This window comes from Ctenopharyngodon idella, chromosome 19, assembly GCF_019924925.1.
Source record: "Ctenopharyngodon idella isolate HZGC_01 chromosome 19, HZGC01, whole genome shotgun sequence".
Lineage (NCBI taxonomy): Eukaryota > Metazoa > Chordata > Actinopteri > Cypriniformes > Xenocyprididae > Ctenopharyngodon > Ctenopharyngodon idella.
In genome coordinates this window covers 15,967,946-15,990,872 of record NC_067238.1, presented here as the reverse complement: position 1 = coordinate 15,990,872, position 22,927 = coordinate 15,967,946, and the positions used below count along the sequence as shown (strand labels likewise).

Genomic DNA, 22,927 nt, shown 5'->3' with positions numbered 1-22,927 from the left:
CATCTTGTGGACAAATTCAGTAGTGCAGCAAAATTGTTCTGTCAAATTAATATGGCTACCAAAATGATTATAAATCAAAATCAGATGTTTTATAAGTGCTGATTATTTAAGTACAAAACACTACCTGAGTGTCAGAATTATTTAAAAAAAAAATAATAAATAAAATATGCATTAAAATAAAAATAATTCACATAACTTAATTGTTTTTTTGAAATATATTTATTATGAAGGGGAAAAATCTACTGTCATAAAAGGGACAAAAAAATAAACATGTAACAAAACATGTGAACGTCTACATCGGTGATAACGGCATTTCATTAGAAGTCGACCTGCGCACAGTTTCACACACGGGCAGGGTCAGGCTGACCTGGGGTCAGTGCGGCATCTTTAGCTCTAATGCTTTTCTAAAGCAGGGAATTGCAGGCATATCGAGATCATCCACTCAAACAGGATGACTTCAGCCCAAGCCAGAGGCACAAAAGCGGGGCGGAGCGACCGATGACAGCCGTCTCAAAGCACTATGCTGTGTTGGGAGCAAAGGAAATTTTACAACAACATCATTCTAAATTTCATCATTTGGGTGTGCACTCCTGTCAAAATGTTTGTTTCTTTCATAACATTTCAACTCCAAAGAAATATAAAGAAGATTTCATTGCACGTGTTGGACAGATGTCGGAGCCAGTGGGGTGTCAGTGTGAATAGTAGTGCTGTTAGCTCACGGAAACACTGGATGTTTGATCGTCAGTATGTTTTTGTGAGCTTGAGTAATAACAGAACAGGTAAACAGTAACAAACACATACCGATACGCTCTCACGCAAATATATTTACACATCCATGCAGCCGGAGCCGAGGGTAGCAGCGTGTTAGTTGGGACATGAACGTGTGGCCGAGCTGATTCATACAAAATAACATGACGTTTCCGAGCCGACGAGGAGAACGAGTGTAACCATGATGGCTGAGCGGATGTGAAGGAGAGCACAGTAATTGATGCAGGTCCGTTACAGATGTGACAGGAAATGACCTCACGGTTCTGAGGGTGAAGTAGAGGAGATGTCGGTTCAGGCTCTATGTAGTGCTGTCAGGAGGGACGATCCTTTGGCGAGCACTCTTGGGTCGGTGGCGGGGTGTCGGGGGCGAGCTGCGTTCGCTCTCGGACTCGGAGGGCTCGGTTTCGGCCTGCGGGGAACCGGTGTCACCCACCAACTCCCGCAGGAACTTAAACTTAGACAGGAAGAGCTGCCACACCACATACCAACCTGTAAACAAGACAAAAACAACACTGTCAATGTGATACAGCATGTTTGGCTGTCAGGTTTACTCTGGAACTATGAGAGAGATGATATGCTTTTGCATTTATATCTTCTCGAATATGAAAAAAAAATTATTTTGCACTGATTCAGCTGGTATTTGCGAATTTTTATGTGGATTTAAAAGGTTAGTTCACCCAAAAATGAAAATCCTGTCATGAATTACTCACCCTCATGTCGTTCCACACCCGTAAGACCTTCATTCATCTTCAAACACAAATTAAGATATTTTTTATGAAATCCGATGGCTCAGTGAGGCCTCCATTGAAAGCAAGTTAATTTACACTTTCAATGCCCAGAAAGCTACTAAAGTTATATTTAAAACAGTTCATGTGACTACAGTGGTTCAACCTTAATGTTATGAAGCGACGAGAATACTTTTTGTGCGCCAAAAAAACAAAATAATGACTTTATTCAACAATATCTAGTGATGAGCGATTTCAAAACACTGCTTCATGAAGCTTTGAAGCTTTACAAATCTTTTGTTTTGAATCAGTGGTTCGGAGCGCGTATCAAACTGCCAAAGTCACGTGAACTATTGAAATTTCGAAACACTTATGACGTAACGAAGCCTCGTTTACTGAAATCATGTGACTTTGGCAGTTTTATACATGCTCCGAACCACTGATTCGAAACAAAAGATTAGTAAAGCTTCGAAGCTTCATGAAGCAGTGTTTTGAAATCGCCCATCATAAATAAATAAAGTCGTTATTTTTTTTTACCCCACAAAAAGTATTCTCGTCACTTCATAGCATTAAGTTTGAACCACTGTAGTCACATGAACTGTTTTAAATGTAACTTTAGTAGCTTTCTGGACATTGAAAGTGTAAGTTAACTTGCTTTCAATGCAGGCCTCACGAGCCATCGGATTTCATCAAAAATATCTTAATTTGTGTTTGAAGATGAATGAAGGTCTTACGGGTGTGGAACGACATGAGGGTGAGTAATTAATGACAGGATTTTCATTTTTGGGTGAACTAACCCTTTAAGTTTTAACAGCAGTTAATCTCAAGAATTTTTTCCTGTTTTAATTAAGACCAATAAGATTTGTTTTGCATTTTCACCCATGTAATGTGTATATTTCTCATTGCCGTAATAAAAAAATTAAATCATTAAGTCTTCAAAATCAAGTAAAATATAAAATATGCAATATATTGATCAAATAAGAATCATGATAATAAACAAATGTAAAATATATAGAATAATCTAGTGGGAAAATAATGTCAATAGCAAAATCTTTATTAGACAGACAGACAGACAGACTGATAGATAGATAGATACTGTGGTCTCCTAATTCATTACTTCATGTTAATTAACAAATTAGACCTTACTGTAATGTCTTACCAAAAAAAATCTTATGCAAAATATAATTCTTTTTTTTTTCCTTTTGGCTTGTTGGTAAAATATGACCCGGGCTCACTCTTGGTATAATTTGTGACTTTATTCCAACAGATTGTGACACTTTAGGTAACACAGACAGACACTCTTCCTCATAACTAGTAACACACAGAAGGGGCAGCAGGTTCAGTTCAGTGACCTACATAGATCTGGTTCAAGCAGGCGTTTGACATGATGACACAGATCTGCACAGCTCCTCAAATCACACACTGGACACTGTACACTTATATAAGAGCAGACAGGACTCTACAGTACAGAAAACCTCTTTACAGCTACTGTGGGTCAGTGAGAGAGACCTCGACTAAAGTCAACACTCGACTCACAGTGAGCTGCAGAAATGAGACGTCCGTGTCGTAATCAAACCTGCTGACAGTCAGCAAACCTGCTCTATTTCTGCATTGACTGTACCGACCACATTCTCACTCATGGTCATAAATCACTGTAGAGAAAATCCTGCAACTGAAGGTGTGACTCTTTCTCAGAAATGAGACAAGGTTCATGACCATTAGATGTCAATCACTGCATTAGACTTCACAAAATCATGCAGTTCCTCAAGTCTCCAGTTTAAGATCACCTACACTGACCCTGAAAGTATTTGGACAATCAATGTGTGTGTGTGTTTGTTTGTGTGTGTGTGTGTGTGTGTGTTGCAGGATCTTTTCTGAGGGGTTTGTGGGTCACTCACCGAAGAGCATGAAGAGGAGGACACATATCAGCGTGGCCACGATCACCAACACCGTCAAACCAACACTCTGCCACATCCTCCCCTCCTTTCCTAGAAGAAAAACAAAGAAAAAACTCCTTCACATCTGTATGAGCTCTATAAGATCATCATGTTCTCAATTCAACACTACAGCTGTGACGCCCTGCAGAAACACATTAATTGTCAGATATTATACTTCTGAAAAAGATATCATATGATATGTATAATCATATAGGATCATACAGTTCTGCTCAGTTTACTTGCCTTTTGCAGAAGCTGCAACAGATCATAACGTTAGATAGATTACACGTTGCATGTTTAAAATCGAGATCAACACACCATGTCTGGATAATACCATAGCAATAAAACAACAAACCATTTAAATAATAAAAAATCCCGCTTAATCATACGTCACATTACACAAAGCAACAATCTTCCATCGTATCACTATGTTTCAGACACTGACACTTTGACAATAGTTCAGCGATGGTACTTTGAAATATAAAACATTGTACTGAAACTGATCATGAACAGTGTCGCTATATCATATCATATAATATCATGTGATAAATCTGATTTTGCATGTGTGATATCAGTATAAAGTGTCGTCACTGACACACGCAGAGGTCCGATGCTGATATGAGTCATGCAGATGAAAGTGTTTATGTTTATGATGATCAGATTTATGATCAAACTTACAGTCGTTCACTCCTCACAGTCTTCACGCCGAATCCCGCGGGGACGGAGGCCGGTAGCGCGTGTCATGGAGGGGCTCAAATATTCTCCTTATCTACATCATTGCGACATTTACAGAGAAAATAGAATAACGAGAAAACACCGAGCTCGAGTCAACAACACACTCAATCTGAGATGACCCGGAAGTGCTCACGCCTGCCGTTCCGCCTCGTGGTGTTGTGGGAATTGTCGTTTTCACCGTGCAAAAATAATGAAATAAACTACATTTGTCTTTAGAACTCATCTCACTTCACTAAGCTATCGTTCTTTTCTTAATAAACAATTTTTAAATATGGTACCATGCAATGTTGTGACTTTTTGGAAATGGTAGCTACAATAATAATAGCAAAAATTAGAGTATATGTTATAATAATAATAACAATAATATGTTTGGACCTTTAATTCTTCTCGTCTTCATTCTTTATTGCCTTTTTAAGATTTTTTCAACTTCCTATATTTGTTTTTCATTCATTCCAACAGGTACACTAATAGTTCACTAATAATTGCGTAAATTAGGCCCATTCGTACTTATAAATATGCACAGGTGAACTTTCCACAAAAAAAAAAAAAAATCTGTCTCGCGTCTCAAGCTAACGCAGCTTTGCTCACTGTTTTACTGTATACTGTGAGGAAATATACTGTAAAAATGAAATATCTCAGAATACTGAATTTTACATATAAAATAGGCCTATCAGCTTTTAAAAAGTCATCGTAACATGTTTATAAGGCCACCTAGAGTGTGTGAATTTTATATACAAATCAAACTGATGACCCTGACTTATGGTTGTAAACCTGAAATATAAAAATCAGGCCAGTCACCTTTATTTATAAAGTGTTTTATACAATACAGACTGTTTCAAAGCAGCTTTACAGTGATAACAGGAAAATGATTCAACGATGCAAACAGTTCATTTCGACTGTACAGCAGCTCTAAAATAGTAAATATAAAATATAAAAATAGTGTCATTGTTCAGCTGAAGTCAGTTCAGTGTTGATTCAGTTCCATTAAGATCATCCATTTTTAAACATTAATCATATGAAGCATTATATTCATTAAGTATTTCAAATTAGGAGTGTAAATTCATTTATTGTATTTGACAGGTGTGATGATCAGTGGAGTTGAGTTTTTACCTCCATCATTAAGGCACGGGCAAAAATATGGATAGAGTTTGTCAGTGAAAGACTGACCAGTGAAAGAGTAGATATGAGAGCTGGACTCCACATCATAAAAGGAGACCAGACCCTCCTCATAATCCACAAACACACCGACCCGCTGCGGCTTCACTCTCAGACACAGACGGACAGGAGAAGCAGAGAGAGCCGCATATTCATTCCCATTCCTCAGCCATACAGTCCAGAATCCATTACTGGGAGTCATTGTGATCTCTCCCTTCCTGTTAATGGATTCTCTGGCCACTCCTAAATCCCATTTAGTCTTTCCCTTCACCTGCACCTCATAATAAAATCTCCCTGAGGAGAATCCCTCCTTTCCCAGGACATCTACACAGTAATTAAATCTCTTCAGGTTGTCTGGGAGTTTCTGCTCAATGTCTCCATGTCTCACTTGTTTTCCATCATCAGACAGGATGAGTCTAGGATGAGCTGTATCAGGATCCAGAGTCACATCCACTGAGAAAACAGAGAATATGAATCACAACTTAATACAGATATTTTGTGATGATGTTTTTCATAATTTAATCCAGTGGTCTCAACGTCAATTCCTGGAGGGCCACAGCTCTGCACAGTTTAGCTCCAACTCACACCTGCTTGGAAGTTTCTAGAAATCCTGAAGACCTTGATTAGCTGGATCAGGTGTGTTTGATTAGGGTTGGAGCAAAACTGTGCAGAGCTGTGGCCCTCCAGGAATTGAGTTTGAGATGATTTAATCAGTGTTTAATCATCCTGTAGGTCAGTAATGAAGCTGTGAGTATATGAATGTAATCTAGTGTAGTTCAGACACACACTGTACCTTCATACTGCTGCATCCTCTTCAGCACTGTAGAGACACATGACAATAAAACATCTTCAGATCTTTGACATGATTTATGTGTGGAATTATAGACAAGCTTTAAGGTTATATTTAAAGAATTGTGTACAACATCATGTTTTATCTGATCAATGTGTGTTTTTAGCACTGTTAAGCTGTTGGAGCTTCAGGCCTGATATTTCACACACATCCCTCTTCTCATGAAGATCAAATCTGCCTCTTAAACACATGATGTTTATTCATTTGATTGTCTGATTAGTTAACTGAATATTAATGTTTCTCTTTACAATTTCCCCTCTATACAGTTTTATATTTTACCTGAAATTAAAGCTGAAAAAAAAATGACCGTCTCTTTTCAAGAACTGTGAGCTGATGATAATAATGTGACCATCGAGTTAGTCACACAAAAATTTAATTATTTGTATATATTTAAATTTTTATTCGTTTTTTTTTAAATTATGTCTACATATTTTTATTTCTATTTATGCACATATATTAAGTTGTTTTTTTTTTAATTACTTTAATGTATTATAATGAGTTTGTATTGAACAGTTCAGCTGCATTTTCTAAATTCTGTGTGGCAGAGTTACCATGACAACTGCAGCATCCTCAGACAACACAGAGGAACACTTGAGTAACTACTAACTCTCGTCTCTCTCATTTATTGTGAAGTTTTTCACTGTTTTTACAGACATGATCACATACTTGACTTATTTCAGCTTGAATCAGACTCATTCTTCATTCCTGATTCTTTTTACTATACAAAAACAGGGCAGACAACTTTTGAGTGAGAATTGGGGGGAGGGAGTGATATTGACACAAATTTCATGATTTGATTTCAATCTTGATTTAATATCAATTCATTTGGGTATATACATGAATATATAGTAGCCTACGTGTTAATTTTTCTAAAATTAAAAAAATCTTTCTCAACTAATGTTGTGAACTAACGTTATACAGGGAACCCTGTCAGCTAGTAACGTTACATTATTATTATTATAGGTTAATTAACAAATGATTTGTATACAATTACATTTCAGGACGTTTTTATAATAATGAAGGTAAAACTGGTATTAGAGTAAAAATATATGTAATATAGTGCTTTTTTGAAACTGTTGAAACACTGATTGAGCGATTACACAAGACATGATACATTTCAGTAAGTTGTACTGGTTCTTTCAACATCTAATATTCGTTCATGTTTATTTTGTGCTGCAACTAGTAGTAAAGAGGAAGAGATGATCGGTTCACGTGCCGCTTGACCTACAGCAATATGTCACGCCATTTTAAGAGCGCAAAAACTGTATTTATTGTTTGAATTTCGCAATAAAACGAGGTCTGTGTCCTCTTTACTCCGCAATGTTTTTACACTGTGAGAATATGGATGATAAATATATGAATCTGTACGGTGTATTTGATATTGTCGTACCAGTTAGTGTGAGTTTCTCCTGTAGAGTGTCCTGCAGTTGAGTCAGAGCTTTCTTCAGAGTCTCCAGACTCTCATCAGTCTTCACACTGATCTCAGACCAGTTCCTGGTGTTTCTAGAGCTGCACAGGGATGAGTAAATCTACAGCAGGAGAGAGGAGAAATCCTTCAGCATGGGGAGTGTTATGGTGTCATATACTGCATTATCATTGATCAGAGAGATGTTGACTGACCTGTAGGAGGCGGAGGTGATCTTCAGTGTGTGAGAGCTGCTCCAGCTCAGTGTTTCTCAACTTTAGCTCAGTGATCTCCTGCTCCAGCTCTTCAATGAGCACTTCCTCCTGTTTCTCTGCTGCTTTCTGCTGCTCCTCCATCATCTCCAGCAGTTCAGTCTGACATCTCTCAATGGAGCGGATGAGATCAGTGAAGAGCTCGACACGGGCTGCTTTCTCCTCCTCTGTGTTTCTCTGCTCAACCAGAACAATCAATTAATTATTAGTGGTGTTTGATAAGACAAGAATCAGTGTTATTTCTTATACTTCAGGTTTTTTTTTTTAAATCCCTCAACCAAAGTATTAAACTTCATCCTGTACTGTTTGCACCGAATGATTCCTCAAATCATGTGTCTTGTTAAGGAGAGATATGTTGTTACTTTACAAAGTGACCAAAGTAAAAATGAACAAAACAACAGCAGGTAATCACGATTGTGAGTATGATCATGCATTTATACAACAATTCACTAAACACTAATTTAATAGAATTTAGGCCTACATTATTTCTGTCAGGATCACTATCGCCAAAGATGATTGACAGTTAGCATACAGTTTGTATTAGTGGTATGGTTCTGTTCTGGGGAGGAACTCCCTGCCCATCCATGAAGCCTAGCATGGATAAGAGCAGGGACAGCAGCGAAAACCCCCCTTATGGTAACAGAACAGATCCAACATAAAGGTTTGCAATATCATCAATGTTCTTAATGACAATAATTTAATGTAATGACAATTCAAGAAAGTGAGTCTGATTTGAAGAGGAAAGTTCTGACTGGATGAGAGTATGGAGGAGTGTAATTAGCTCCTGAGCAACACAATAAATCTGCTAATATACTGAATGAACCTTATACTGTATAATGATGCTGTGATAGGCATCATATTCCTACAGGTAGATGTGGATCAGCTGAGTGTCAGCTGATATGAGCTTGACTAACATGACCTGCAGAACTAACACTATGCTTGATAGACACAAATTGGCAGTTACTTTGTCAATTGTTGTTTTGTCAACAAAAATAAACAAACAATCGTTGAGCATGTCTAACTCTGAGCAGCACATACAGTAGGTCCAATGGTGTTTCCATGTTGATTTCATTCATTCGTTTGAACGAGTCCTTTGACGGAATAAATTAAAATTGACGACTTTCTCAAAGACAGTAACTTGTATGTAACCTGCAGAAAGAGTCGCTGTAAAATCTCTACCACTAAAACACAGACTGACAGTCTGTCTGGAACAAACGCAGACAAGAGGAGTGATACAAAGAGTGAAAAGTCTGAGTGATGGCGGAGTGTATTTCAGGACTCTTAAAGAACTGCAACAAAATGATATATACTAAAAAAAAAATTTTAAATTAATTGATTTATTTAAAACTCACTTTTCTGACTTCTGCTGAGTGTTTGATGTCTTGAATCTTCTTGATTCTGTCCTGGATCATCTGCTGCACATCTTTCTGTGTCTTCATCAGTTGAGTCTATAGACAGAGAACAACACAATATATTTTCATAAATTATTAATTTATATCAACATGATTCCTCATGATAAGAGCCGTTTAAAATCAGTTTTGTCAGTAACTTCTACCTTCTTCTTTTCACTCTCCTCTTCTAAAGAAACAGTGTTGTGGTTCTTGTGGTCTTTTACAGCACACATCGAACACACACATGTCTGATCATCTCTACAGAACAGCTCCAGAGGTCTCTCATGTTTCTGACATATATAGTCCTCCAGATTCCTCACAGGATTGATCAGTTTGTGTTTCTTTAAACCTGCCACTCTCAAATGAGGCTCCAGGTGAGTTTCACAGTAAGAGGTCTGACACACCTGACACGACTTCAGGGCTTTCAGCTTTCTTTCCTCACAGACGTCACACAGAACTTCAGGTTTTTTCAGAACTTCAGGTTTTCTTTCAGGACTTTTCTTTTTATAGTGATCTACAACTTCTCGGAGTGTGGTATTAATCTTGAGATCAGGTCTGTGCTTGAATGTTTCTTTACAATATGGACAGTTGCAGGTCTGGCTGTTGTCCCAGCACTTCTTCAGACAGGTCTTGCAGAAGTTGTGTCCACATGGAGTGCTGACTGGATCAGTGAACATATCCAGGCATATCGAGCACTGAAGCTCCTCAGTCAGTGGACCGCTGGAGGATGACATCGCTGGACAGAGAAATGAAGAAGATAAATCACTTTCACTACTAGTCTAAAGTTTGGACAAACTTAAAATGAACACTGAATGTAATAATGTTAGGAATAAATAAACAAAGAAACAAAACAAACAAATAAATAGATGATGGATGGATGAATAAGAAATATTGATTTGAGATTAAATGATTTTATCCATTACTGTACATTTCTGAACTATATATTTCAAAATATTACCGTATGAGAAGAGTGAAAGTCATTCATCTGGCTACTGACTTACCTGGAGGTTCATCTCTACTCCATCTCCTGGTTTTTCTTTCTTTTGTTGATGTTGGTGAAGATTCTGCCATTGTTTTTTTCCCTCTTCAAGCCTTGTCAAGAAAAAAGACACTGTATTTCACAGTATAAATTATTACCAATGATTTGCTCTTTGTAATATTGAGTGTTTATTTGGTCACTGAGGTTAAAATGAAACTTCCAAAGTCAGATTTTGGGTTATTTACTATTATTATTTAACACTAATTCATTTTAAAGTAGAGAGCACATGGTTTATGCATATTTGGTAACACTTTAGTATAGGGAACATGTATTCACTATTAACTACAACTTTTCTCTCAATAAACTCCTAATTAACTGCTTATTAACAGTTAGCAAGGTAGTTGTTAAGTTTAGGTATTGGGTAGGATTAAGAATGTAGAATAAGGTCATGCAGAATAAGGCATTAATATGTGCTTAATAATTACTAATAAACAGACAATATTCTAGTAATATGCATGCTAATAAGCAACTAGTTAAAAGACCCTAAAATAAAGTGTTACTATATATTTTTATGCAAATGTGATTTTCAGCTTCAGTTCAGCAGGTTTGTGTTCAGTTTGTCTGCAGCTCATTTACTTGCTGTTTCTTTCATCTTTATGTAATGTGACAAAATGACAGAAACACCAAACTTTGCATTACAACCAGTCAAATGACATTTACAATACAATTCTGATATCATTTCAGTGCAGTAAACAACTAAAGCAGTTGAGTATTTGACATGCTTAAACCTGGTTCTGTTCAACTTACTCCACTTCAGCATAAACCTACTAAATCAGTGGAGGTATTCACAAAACATTTCATCTTACCACTAAGAGTTCTCCAAAATAGCAGTAAAAGTTCTTAGCTAAGAGTTTTCTCTTAAAACCTATTTAAAGCTGCTGAGACAAACTTTTACTAAGGAACAGACAGAAGCTAAGAGTAAGGGCGGGGTTGATCTCGGTGCTATGGATGATCTCAACACTCTTACTAACTATGCCCACAGTGATTGGCTGATGGGGTTTAATGATTTAATATCATTAAACTAGTGTTCACTATTAAACTATATATTCAGCTAACTGTCAGCCTCTAATGTCTGCATCTCGAGAGAATGGAGAATTAAAGCGACAAATTATGTTTTATAAACAAAGTTTGGGAGGAGCGCGTTGAAACGGTCTAATCAGCTCGACAGGAGGTATATATACACAGACGAGAGTCGACTCACCTATACTGTAGTTACCTCGACAGTTTTCTGCATCCCTCCGCCACCCCGTCCCTCACTCATATGGCGTTATTTTACTGACAAATGTTGAGAGCACATTATTGTTGCGCGAGAGCACATCAATGCAATGCGCGAGCGCAAATCTCTCCGCTCGCGCGCAGATTTCCTTTGCTCTCGCACAAAAAAAAACGACGCTATAGGTCGCTTTTCAAGCACCTTATTACGACCTATATTTACGTTTTAAAGTCATGCGCCCTCTAGCTGGCGTAAAAATAATGACAGTGTCGTGTTACGTCTGTCGTCATGAAATGACGTATGACTGTCGTTACCAATCAAAATGCGTGTTCATTTACATGCAATGTGTGGACTTTTTACACCATTTGTCCTATTTCCATTCAGCAAAACTCATGTTTTTATTAACGACCACACCTACCACAACCCTAAACCTACCCTTAGTGGTAGGTTATGACGCAGATAAAAGGGAACAACACATTAAAATAAGTGTCCTGTTGTTGATAGGGGTGCAACTTTAGCAAACACTCTTATGGGTCGTATTTCAGGGAAGTGACAAACGACCTCTATAGGTGTATTGGTTGGAGAACATGTTGATTTGAGAGCGCGCGTCCAGTTTTGTGCGAGAGCAAAGGAAATCCGCGCGCGAGATCCGTGCTCTCGACATTTGTCAGTAAAATAACTCCATACCACTCACAGCTGGGTACAGGGGAGAACTCTGGGTTTGGGCTACATTTCAAGCTCAGAGACTTCGATCCCCTTGGACAGCACGCCAAATACGATTATATATAGTTTGGAATCGGTAAGATTTTTATTTTAATGTTTTTAAAATAAGTTTCATCTGCTCACCAAGGTTGCATTTATTTAATTAAAAATACAGTAAAAACAGTAATATTGTGAAATATTACAATTTAAAATAACTGTTTTCTGTTTGAATATATTTTAAAATATAATTTATTCCTGTGATCAAAGCTGAATTTTCAGCATCATTACTCCAGTCTTCAGTGTCACATGATCCTTCAGGAATCATTCTAATATGATGATTTGCTGCTCAAGAAACATTTATTGTGTACAACTGTACAAAATATTTGTGTACAATATTTTTTTTCAGGATTCTTTGATGAATAGAAATATAATCTTTTGTAACATTATAAATGTCTTTACTGTCACGATTTAATAGATCCTTGCTGAATAAAAGTATTAATTTCTTTAATTTCTTTTCAAAAAAATAAAAATAAAAATTCTTACTGACCCCAAACTTTTGAACGGTAGTGTATAATGTTACAAAAGCTTTGTATTTCAGATAAATGCTGTTCTTTTGAACTTTCTATTCATCAAGGAATCCTGAAAAAAAAAAAAGTACACAACTGTTTTCAACATTGATAATAATCATAAATGTTTCTTGAGCAGCAAATCATCATATTAGAATGATTTCTGAAGGATCATGTGACACTGAAGACTGGAGTAATGATGCTGAAAATTCAGCTTTGATCACAGGAATAATTTTAAAATATATTCAAATAGAAAACAGTTATTTTAAATTGTAATAATATTTCACAATAGTCTATTACTGTTTTTACTGTATTTTTAATTGAATAAATGCAGCCTTGGTGAGCAGATGAAACTTATATATATATATATATATATATATATATATATATTTGTAAGTGTGAAGTGTGAACTTGTGAAAACTGCCACAGGTAATCTGACATTATTTATTTATTTATTAAAAATTATTTTTGCCGTTTTATCGTAGATTTCAATTTATAAATCAAAATATTTATTGCATTTATGAAGAAAAGGTTCAGTACCCAAGGCTCTATCACTATTGCCTCAATGGTGTGAGCTACAGTCTCTTTGGGTGGATTGTTGAGGCGAATTGGCAGCAACGGCCATTAGGATTGTTTGTGATTCAGTTTTTGTGATTCAGGAGTCCTCCTGACTACTCATAACATTTCACAGATAGGGTGACCACTGACCACCTGGCTATTTATCTGTTGCAGGACAGTAGATGTGATTTTGCGGGACACATGTGAGACAGATAAATTTACTACTATTATGCTATGCATATATTGATTTACATTCGTTGGCAAACTTGACATATGCGCCGATTAATGTTTCTGCCGGTGGGTGCCCACACTATAGTGTTATTATAATGCTGGAGAGAAGACAATTCTAGATTCACGAGTGCACATGCAGGACAAAGTTTGAGCATGCAGATGTAATATCTGAGCGAGAGAGAGAGAGAGAGAGAGAGAGCGCGCGCGTCCAGTTTTGCGTGAGAAGGGAATCCGCCTGTGAGCGGAGAGATTCCTGCTCGCGCATTTGATGCTCTCTCGACATTTGTTATTATAATAACGCCATAGAAACCGCCTAAATGAACTATTAACGTGAGAAGAAAGTCATGTCTGAATCTTGCAATCAATTTTTTATTGGTTAAAATGAATGGAGTAGCTATATCTTGTGTTTTTCCGTAGGTTTTCGACCATTTCCGTGGGTGGCGCCGAGCAAAATGAGTTTTGGCGTGCATATGATACGCAGTTTATGGCATACAATAGGCACGAACCCCACACCACTAATCCTACCCATGACTACCAAGCGTATTATATACATGCCAAAACTCATTTTGGCGTATATATTCTACGAGATTACACTCGCGTACTATTGATACGCATTCTCATGTGATCGGGTTGGTTTACCGACTTTGATGGGGCCCGCACTTTTTGCGCTGTCCACTCAGTTGTCATCAGCGGGAAAACCTCTCTCTACCATTGCGTTGGCTGGTTATTTTCACAGCTAGAACATGATGGCTGCACAAATAGATTTTTAAATGCCAGTCACAGTTTTTAATCATATTTGTGGTAGCCTATTTTAATTTCAAGGATGAAAAAAATATATCAGACATAACGGAAATGCTGGACACTTGGGACGCGGGACAAAGCTCCCAATTTCGGGACTGTCCCGCATTTGGTCACCCTATTCACAGATTTAGGATGTAGTTTTAGCACTTAAATGCTTTGTGAAATGCTCTTAGAGCAAAAATTTAGGAGTCCTGAAATTAGGATTGACACGCCCATTATCTTTAAGAGTTTCTCCCAAATCGGCAAGTTAGGAGCTACTTAGCCTTAAGATGTTCTGTGAATATATGGCCCCGGATCACTTCCATCAGAAACCTGTTCAGCTCAATCTCTCTAATATTTCTCTCTCTTACCTGTGAGTATCAGATGTGTCCACAAGACTCTTTGAACGGCTCAATAAATATTCTGTTTTGAAGAGGTTGATCATTTCAGGCGTCCATATTGTTGTTGGTCAAGTTACTTTCACTTTCTCTGAATCTCTCTGTACTTCAGTGACCAGAGCTCCTCATTTACATTTGTCTCTGTATTCAGTGTGTTGGTTCATGTGTGTCTGTTTGTATTGGGACTGATGTTTCTATCAGGTCATGAAGAAGAGACCTCAGCAGACTTACAAAAGCTTGACTGTTTGGCGACATTTCTTAAGAGTTTCCAGGACAAATTCTGCTCAATTTACACAATTTTCATAGCAATAAGAGTACAAAAAATGTCACTTATCCATTCATAGAAATTAATACTCTTATTCAGATGCTGAGTGCTGAAATTTTCTTGATGTAAAATTGCAGCTGATTGATTTACATCCAATTTCATTTTGACAGATGGAGAGGAGAAATTTTTTTTTTTTTCATGAAATATCAAAAATAAATAAATTATGGAGTATAATAAAAAGTACAAGATATTAGGAACTGAAATGATGAAAATAAATGATCGTCATCCTTTAAGGAGCAGCACATTGAACTAAGAACAACAAAACAGACAAGAAAAAACTGCTTTGTCCTTTGAACAAATGAGACAAAACTGGAGCTTTCAGGAAAGTCACATCAGCTCTGGGCTCACAGACCAAAAAAAAAAAAAAAGCTTTCAAAGACAAGAACATTATACCCGCTGTGAAACACAGAGGAGCTTGATCATGTTTTTGGGCTTCTTTGCTGCATCTGGCACAGGAGGCCTTGAATCTGTGCAGGGCAAAATGAAATCAAGACTATCAAGGCATTCTGAGAAACGTACTGCCCCGTGTCAGAAAGCTCTTTTTCAGTGGAACATCACGAGTCCTCCAACAGGATACTGACCAAAACATACAGCTAAAAACACCCAAGAATGGCTATGAAGTGGCCTGAACTGAATCCATCAAACATCTATGTAAAGAGCTGAAACATTTAGAGAAAGATCCTTCAATCCTGAGACAGTTGGAGCAGATTATTCAGGAAGAACGAGCCGAACTTCCTGTTGAAATGAGCAGAAGTCTCACTGAGAGCCACAGAAACTGCCTGTAAACAAAATATAAGGTTAAGGGTCCATCGTTTTTGACCAGACGATGGTTTTAATTTGTTTTATTATTCAAAATATTCAGTTGAATCAAAAATATAGACTAAACAATGATGGATGTCACTTTCAAGTTATTTAAGAAAAAAATGTGGGTTTATCTATTTTCGGGTACCAATAATTTTGTCCACCTCTTCATTTAATAATAATAATAAACATTTGTATAGCACTTTTCATATAAAAAATGCAACTCAAAGTGCTTCACATGTGAGCATAAAAACCAATAATACAATTTTACACAATGTCAATATAAAAATATTCGAAAACAATGTCAAATAAAGAAATTGGCAATACAGTTTGATCTCAATATCAATAGGCTATTAAATAACATAAATAAAACAACAAGAGAATCAGAAGGTAAAATAAAACATAAAACAGACTTACACACAACTCCACACCATATTGTTATATTGATAAACAACTTTAAAGGGGTGGTTCATTGCGATTTCACTTTTTTAACTTTAGTTAGTGTGTAATGTTGCTGCTTTAGCATAAACAGTATTTCCAAAGTTACAGCGCTGAAAGTTCAATGCAAACGGAGATATTGTCTTTTAAAGTTATGGCAGTTTAATGCCTACAAAAATGACCGGTTTGGACTACAACAAGCTTCTTCCCGGGTTGGTGACATCATAAACCCTGCAATTAACATAAACACTGCCCCCGGGAACACGCAAACATGCGTGCATACAAGTCTTCTTCCTAGGGATGCTGGACTTCGGGAACAATGTTTAAAATTTATGTTTAATTCTGTTCCTGACAATTCTAATGCTAATTTAGCGGTCTGTGCTGCACATTTTTCGGAAGACAGCTTCCAGGATCTACACGAGTTCAATGCTGGATTTGCACAAAGGCTATTAGGCCTACTGAAAGATGGAGCAGTTCCCACTTTAAAAGCAGAAGCTGCTGTTTATGGGCCCCAGCCTGTAAGTATGTTTTATTTTTTAAAAAAGTTATATAGTTTCTGGTATGTAAACAACGCGCTTTGGCTTCGCTAGCCAGTTAGCTAAATTCTATTTCATACTTGTCCAACAAATGCCTACAAACACCAACAAACTTCTATGTAATCACACCAGCGAACATCTGTTGGTGTTTGTTGATGTTTATGTTATCAGTGTACAGCATTGTTTCATTACGGCTTTTATGTTGTGTTTACCCACATGCTCGTTCACGCTATAAATTAAAAAATACCTTTACAAAAATGCTACTCTACTCAGTCATGTATTCAGCTAGAGTAAAGCTTTAATCAGAACACTATGGGGCAGCAGTAACATTTACAAGTGACAACTTATCTAAACACTTTGACACAAATACAAGCAAAAATACTTAACATTCATAAACGTCCATTAAAACCGTGCTTCCAGAGGTTCTGTTGACCCTCTTCATTACTGCTATCTGGGACTGATTCGGGCTTTAAAGTGATACAATATTGACGCCATTATTTACATTTCCACCAAAGCAAAGACTGGACTTTGACCGAAGCACATGCGACGTTTGCCCGTAATGTTAAGGGGCGTGGCGTTTCCCGACAACGTAAATCGTGACAACGTATTCCGGACAGCGAATCACAATACACAGGGCCAGCTAACCAATCTCAGTCCATTGCGTATTTCTAAGGGAGGGGCTTCATAGAACCAGGAACTCAACAGAGCGTTTTTAGGAGAAGGGAAACAGCGGTGTAGAATAAAGGTAAAATATATGAAAAATACAGCATTTTTTAAAAAAAACAAAGCATTAAGACTGCGCCCCATAAACACAATCAAGCCTAGAAAAAAACAGTGAACCACCCCTTTAAAAAGATAGGTCTTAACCCACCTTTTAAAAATATGAATGCTGGTAGCCTGTTTTACTTCATTTTGTAGACAATTCAAAATTTTTGGAGCATAGTGGCTAAAAGAAATACCACAAGATCGTTTTTGATTTACTGCATAATGTGCCAGAAGAGCACTAGAGGATCTGAAACTACGATTTGGGACGATACGATCTCGACAGACAGGCTGAACTGTATAGAGGTGCCAGATTATGAAGTGTTTTATAAACCAATAAAAGAAGCTAAAATATTTTCAGATGTTATTATATTAAAGCATTATTTTCACCGTGTATTTCAAATAGTTGTGTAAATACATTTATTACAATTGACAAGTGTGATGATCAGTGGAGTTCAGTTTTCATCTCTATTGTTAAAGCCTGGGCTAACATACACAGACCAGTGAAAGAGTAGAAAGAGTAGTTAAAGAGACTCTCCTCACAGTCTCCAGATTCACAAGACTCTCATCAGTCTTCACACTGATCTCAGACCAGTTCCTGGTGTTTCTAGAGCTGCACAGGGATGAGTAAATCTACAGCAGGAGAGAGGAGAAATCCTTCAGCATGGGGAGTGTTATGGTGTCATATACTGCATTATCATTGATCAGAGAGATGTTGACTGACCTGTAGGAGGCGGAGGTGATCTTCAGTGTGTGAGAGCTGCTCCAGCTCAGTGTTTCTCATCTTTAGCTCAGTGATCTCCTGCTCCAGCTCTTCAATGAGCACTTCCTCCTGTTTCTCTGCTGCTTTCTGCTGCTCCTCCATCATCTCCAGCAGTTCATTCTGACATCTCTCAATGGAGCGGATGAGATCAGTGAAGAGCTCGACACGGGCTGCTTTCTCCTTCTCTGTGTTTCTCTGCTCAACCAGAACAATCAACTAATTATTAGTAGTATTGTCTGCATGCTGCACAGTTCATGTTACAGACATGAATTATATCTATAGCTCCAGTAAGCAACCACCCACAACCACTCACTTTTCTGACTTCTGCTGAGTGTTTGATGTCTTGAATCTTCTTGAATCTGTCCTGGATCATCTGCTGCGTGTCTTGGATCATCCACCGAGTCTATAAAAAGAGAAACTTTTATCGAAGGAATAACATAAGGGAGAGTAAATAATGATAGAGTTTTAATTTATGGGTGAAATATCTTAATAGTTAAATATTTTAATACATAGTACTCACATCTTCGCACAGACATCACACAGAACTTCAGGTTTTCTTTCAGGACTTTTCTTTTTATAGTGATCTACAACTTCTCGGAGTGTGGTATTAATCTTGAGATCAGGTCTGACCTTGAATGTTTCTTTACAATATGGACAGTTGCAGGTCTGGCTGTTGTCCCAGCACTTCTTCAGACAGGTCTTGCAGAAGTTGTGTCCACATGGAGTGCTGACAGGATCAGTGAACACATCCAGACATATAGAGCACTGAAGCTCCTCAGTCAGTGGACCGCTGGAGAATGACATATCTGCAAAGAGAAATGATGAAGATAAATCACCTACACGACAAGTTTAAACACACTTGACTAAAGGTTGGCCGGAGGTCAATAAACTGTACAGGGAGAGAAATGAGAAATAATAAAGATAAATAGTACTAGTCAAATGTTCAGACACAAAGACTTCTGTTTATATTATTGAAATTAGTTTACGATATTAATAGTAGCATAAGCAGTATTCAGTAGTCAGCTGGCCATATTGCAAAATTAACTAAGACATGGTGATTAATGTACAATGTTTAAATAAAAATGAGTGTTCAAACATTTGACTGGTAGTGAGTGTACATTTGTGAATTGTACATTTCAAGTAGGCTATTATTTACAAAAAAAAAAGTAATGCACTAATTTGTTATTTTTGTGGATAAATGACTTGCATGGAGGAATAGCGTCTATATCTGCCTATACACACACACACACACACACACTGTATATCTCTGTGTGTATGTTTGTGTTTGAAATATATTATCATATTTTTATTTATGTAAATGTGAATTTCTCCTGCAGTGTAGCAGATGTTTGTCTAGCAGGTGTATTCCTTACTGAACGTCATATATTTCCTGTTTCTTTAGTCCAGGGTTTCTCAACTCTGACCCTCGACATCCACTTTCACGCGTTTAGCTTCAAACCTAAACAAACACATCTGCGTTCATTTGTAATTCCCTAAAGTCTCCAGCAGATGCCGCCATTCTCTCACAAATGACTGCTGTTGTCATTGACTCCGTTTGGCAACATCATAAAGACATAATGCGATTAATCTAAGCAATACTGTGATTAAACTTTAGCTCATGTATACAGAATATTTTGGTTATGTTGGTGGTATTATGACTATAATCGGAGTAAACAATCACAGTAAGACGTGAAGTGCTACCATTTTAATCGCATTATACAGTTTACACTGTAATTGATTTTCTTTCACTCTGATCAAAGTCAGTTCTACGCATAAATGTAAGGTTACGATGACAAACGAGTTTAAAAATAAATAAATAAACTTAAGAAAAAGTACAGATAAACTTTCCCCCCCTCAAAATTGACAAATATAGGCTACGGTTTTATGACTAGGTGTAGTTTTAATCTTGGTCTAAAAGCAATAACACGATGTCCTTCCTGCCTGTGAAGTATGTATTTTCACTCCTCCGCGCACCTGCTCGCGCAGACATCACAAGTCATCAGCGCGTTTCATTCAATGCAGTTAGACAGACATCAGTCACAAGCACCGAAACAGAAACAGCAGCCACCTTTTACAGTTCAACGAGCTTATTCTGTGTTCATGCCATAACTACTGTAATTTGGAAGAGATGATGGTTTGTGACTGGAATTTATGCGTTTCCATGGCAACACTATTACCGACCAAATGAATCTGCAGCAGTCAGGTGGTACAGGTCAGAGCTCTTTAAGTTGTTTATGTTGATTATAATTGTAATGTAATGTGCTTTGAGACATGAGGTAGTTTAACACCATCTCTCTTGATGCTTTTGTTTGCTCCCTGCTGTACGCGGTCATGTGTTTTGAAGGAGGCGTGGCTTTGAAGGGATGATGGGAACTTATGCTTTCAAAGCTAACTTGCTATTGCTAGCCTCTCCGAAAATTGCCTACCCTACCCTTAATTTACTAGATACACTTCTACACCATTAGTTATTGTTCATTTTATCATTTACTAATGCAAGTCTTCATTAATTAATGCACTTTGAATTAATATAAACAAAACATGAACAACTGTATTTTTATTAACAAACATTATCAAAGATTAATGAAGGCTATAAATATTGCTGATTGTTAGTTCATGTTAGCTAATGCTGTAACTAATGTTAACAAATGAAACCTTATTTATAAAGTCAATTCAGTGGGGAAATTTGCATAACGTAAAAATTCTTGTGCAAAATATTAAACTTTTTTTTCCTTTTGGCTTGTTGGTAAAATATGACCCGGGCTCTCTTGGTATAATTTGTGACTGTATTCCAACAGATTGAGACACTTTAGTTAACACAGACAGACACTCTTCCTCATAACTAGTAACACACAGAAGGGGCAGCAGGTTCAGTTCAGTGACCTACATAGATCTGGTTCAAGCAGGCGTTTGACATGATGACACAGATCTGCACAGCTCCTCAAATCACACACTGGACACTGTACACTTATATAAGAGCAGACAGGACTCTACAGTACAGAAAACCTCTTTACAGCTACTGTGGGTCAGTGAGAGAGACCTCGACTAAAGTCAACACTCGACTCACAGCGAGCTGCAGAAATGAGACGTCCGTGTCCTAATCAAACCTGCTGACAGTCAGCAAACCTGCTCTATTTCTGCATTGACTGTACCGACCACATTCTCACTCATGGTCATAAATCACTGTAGAGAAAATCCTGCAACTGAAGGTGTGACTCTTTCTCAGAAATGAGACAAGGTTCATGACCATTAGATGTCAATCACTGCATTAGACTTCACAAAATCATGCAGTTCCTCAAGTCTCCAGTTTAAGATCACCTACACTGACCCTGAAAGTATTTGGACAATCAAGTTACACTTAAAAATGTCTGAATGTCACCGCATCAGTTAAAATAAATACCAAAGCAAGTGTGAGTGTGTGTGTGTGTGTTGCAGGATCTTTTCCCAGGGGTTTGTGGGTCACTCACCGAAGAGCATGAAGAGGAGGACACATATCAGCGTGGCCACGATCACCAACACCGTCAAACCAACACTCTGCCACATCCTCCCCTCCTTTCCTAGAAGAAAAACAAAGAAAAAACTCCTTCACATCTGTATGAGCTCTATAAGATCATCATGTTCTCAATTCAACACTACAGCTGTGACGCCCTGCAGAAACACATTAGTTGTGTCTGATATTATACTTCTGATAAAGACTTCAAATATCATATGATATGCATAATCATATAGGATCATACAGTTCTGCTTAGTTTACTTGCCTTTTGCAGAAGCTGCAACAGATCACAACGTTAGATAGATTACACGTTGCATGTTTAAAATCGAGATCAACACACCATGTCTGGATAATACCATAGCAATAAAACAACAAACCATTTAAATAATAAAAAATCCCACTTAATCATACGTCACATTACACAAAGCAACAATCTTCCATCGTATCACTATGTTTCAGACACTGACACTTTGACAATAGTTCAGCGATGGTACTTTGAAATATAAAACATTGTACTGAAACTGATCATGAACAGTGTCGCTATATCATATCATATAATATCATGTGATAAATCTGATTTTGCATGTGTGATATCAGTATAAAGTGTCGTCACTGACACACGCAGAGGTCCGATGCTGATATGAGTCATGCAGATGAAAGTGTTTATGTTTATGATGATCAGATTTATGATCAAACTTACAGTCGTTCACTCCTCACAGTCTTCACGCCGAATCCCGCGGGGACGGAGGCCGGTAGCGCGTGTCATGGAGGGGCTCAAATACTCTCCTTATCTACATCATTGCGACATTTACAGAGAAAATAGAATAACGAGAAAACACCGAGCTCGAGTCAACAACACACTCAATCTGAGATAATTATATATTATTATACAATAATAATAGTCTATGTTTGGCCTTTAATTATTCTCTTGTCTTTGTGATAATGTTACAAAAGCTTTCTATTTCAGATAAATGCTGTTCTTTTGAACTTTCTATTCATCAAATATTCCTGAAGAAAAAAAAAAACGGTACACAACTGTTTTCAACATTGATAGTAATAATAAATGTTTCTTGAGCAGCAAATCATC

At 37.3% G+C, this 22,927-nt stretch overlaps 2 protein-coding genes and 1 long non-coding RNA gene across 15 annotated transcripts in view; 1 reads left to right on the top strand and 2 right to left on the bottom strand.

Annotated features, from left to right (window-relative positions):
* Nucleotides 1-200: 200 nt before the first annotated feature.
* smim13 (small integral membrane protein 13) lies at nt 201-22,711 on the bottom strand. Of its 2 annotated transcripts, none has more exons than XM_051873759.1 (3): nt 22,541-22,711; nt 3,392-3,481; nt 201-1,257 (listed from the first exon to the last, which is right to left on the bottom strand). In XM_051873759.1, the coding sequence occupies exons 2-3, from the start codon at nt 3,465-3,467 to the stop codon at nt 1,067-1,069; spliced, it is 267 nt and encodes an 88-aa protein (XP_051729719.1). In that variant the 5' UTR covers nt 3,468-3,481; nt 22,541-22,711; the 3' UTR covers nt 201-1,066. The 2 variants fall into 2 exon arrangements, with proteins under 2 accessions (XP_051729719.1, XP_051729718.1); XM_051873758.1 differs by lacking the exon at nt 22,541-22,711 and adding an exon at nt 4,109-4,316.
* Nucleotides 4,923-22,927, bottom strand: part of LOC127501614 (E3 ubiquitin-protein ligase TRIM21-like) — a 33,689-nt gene continuing 15,684 nt past the window's right edge. For 4 of the 12 annotated variants that reach the window (XM_051873712.1, XM_051873706.1, XM_051873710.1 and 1 more), the window contains exons 2-8: nt 10,240-10,330; nt 9,403-9,974; nt 9,200-9,295; nt 7,791-8,024; nt 7,561-7,699; nt 6,114-6,140; nt 4,923-5,773 (exon numbers count right to left, since the gene is read on the bottom strand). In XM_051873712.1, the coding sequence (XP_051729672.1) occupies nt 5,226-5,773; nt 6,114-6,140; nt 7,561-7,699; nt 7,791-8,024; nt 9,200-9,295; nt 9,403-9,974; nt 10,240-10,309 (1,686 nt within the window). In that variant the 5' untranslated portion in view covers nt 10,310-10,330 and the 3' untranslated portion in view covers nt 4,923-5,225. Of the gene's footprint in view, nt 5,774-6,113; nt 6,141-7,560; nt 7,700-7,790; nt 8,025-9,199; nt 9,296-9,402; nt 9,975-10,196; nt 10,350-14,698; nt 14,834-18,663; nt 18,754-18,980; nt 19,157-21,814; nt 21,905-22,540; nt 22,712-22,927 lie in introns of those variants that run through there. The other 8 variants (XM_051873715.1, XM_051873709.1, XM_051873711.1 and 5 more) reach the window with 8 other exon arrangements.
* LOC127501642 (uncharacterized) overlaps nt 9,647-22,927 on the top strand; it is a 69,646-nt gene continuing 56,365 nt past the window's right edge. Inside the window, exon 1 of the long non-coding RNA XR_007926659.1 lies at nt 9,647-9,701. This is a non-coding gene — a long non-coding RNA (uncharacterized LOC127501642). The remainder of the gene's footprint in view (nt 9,702-22,927) is intronic.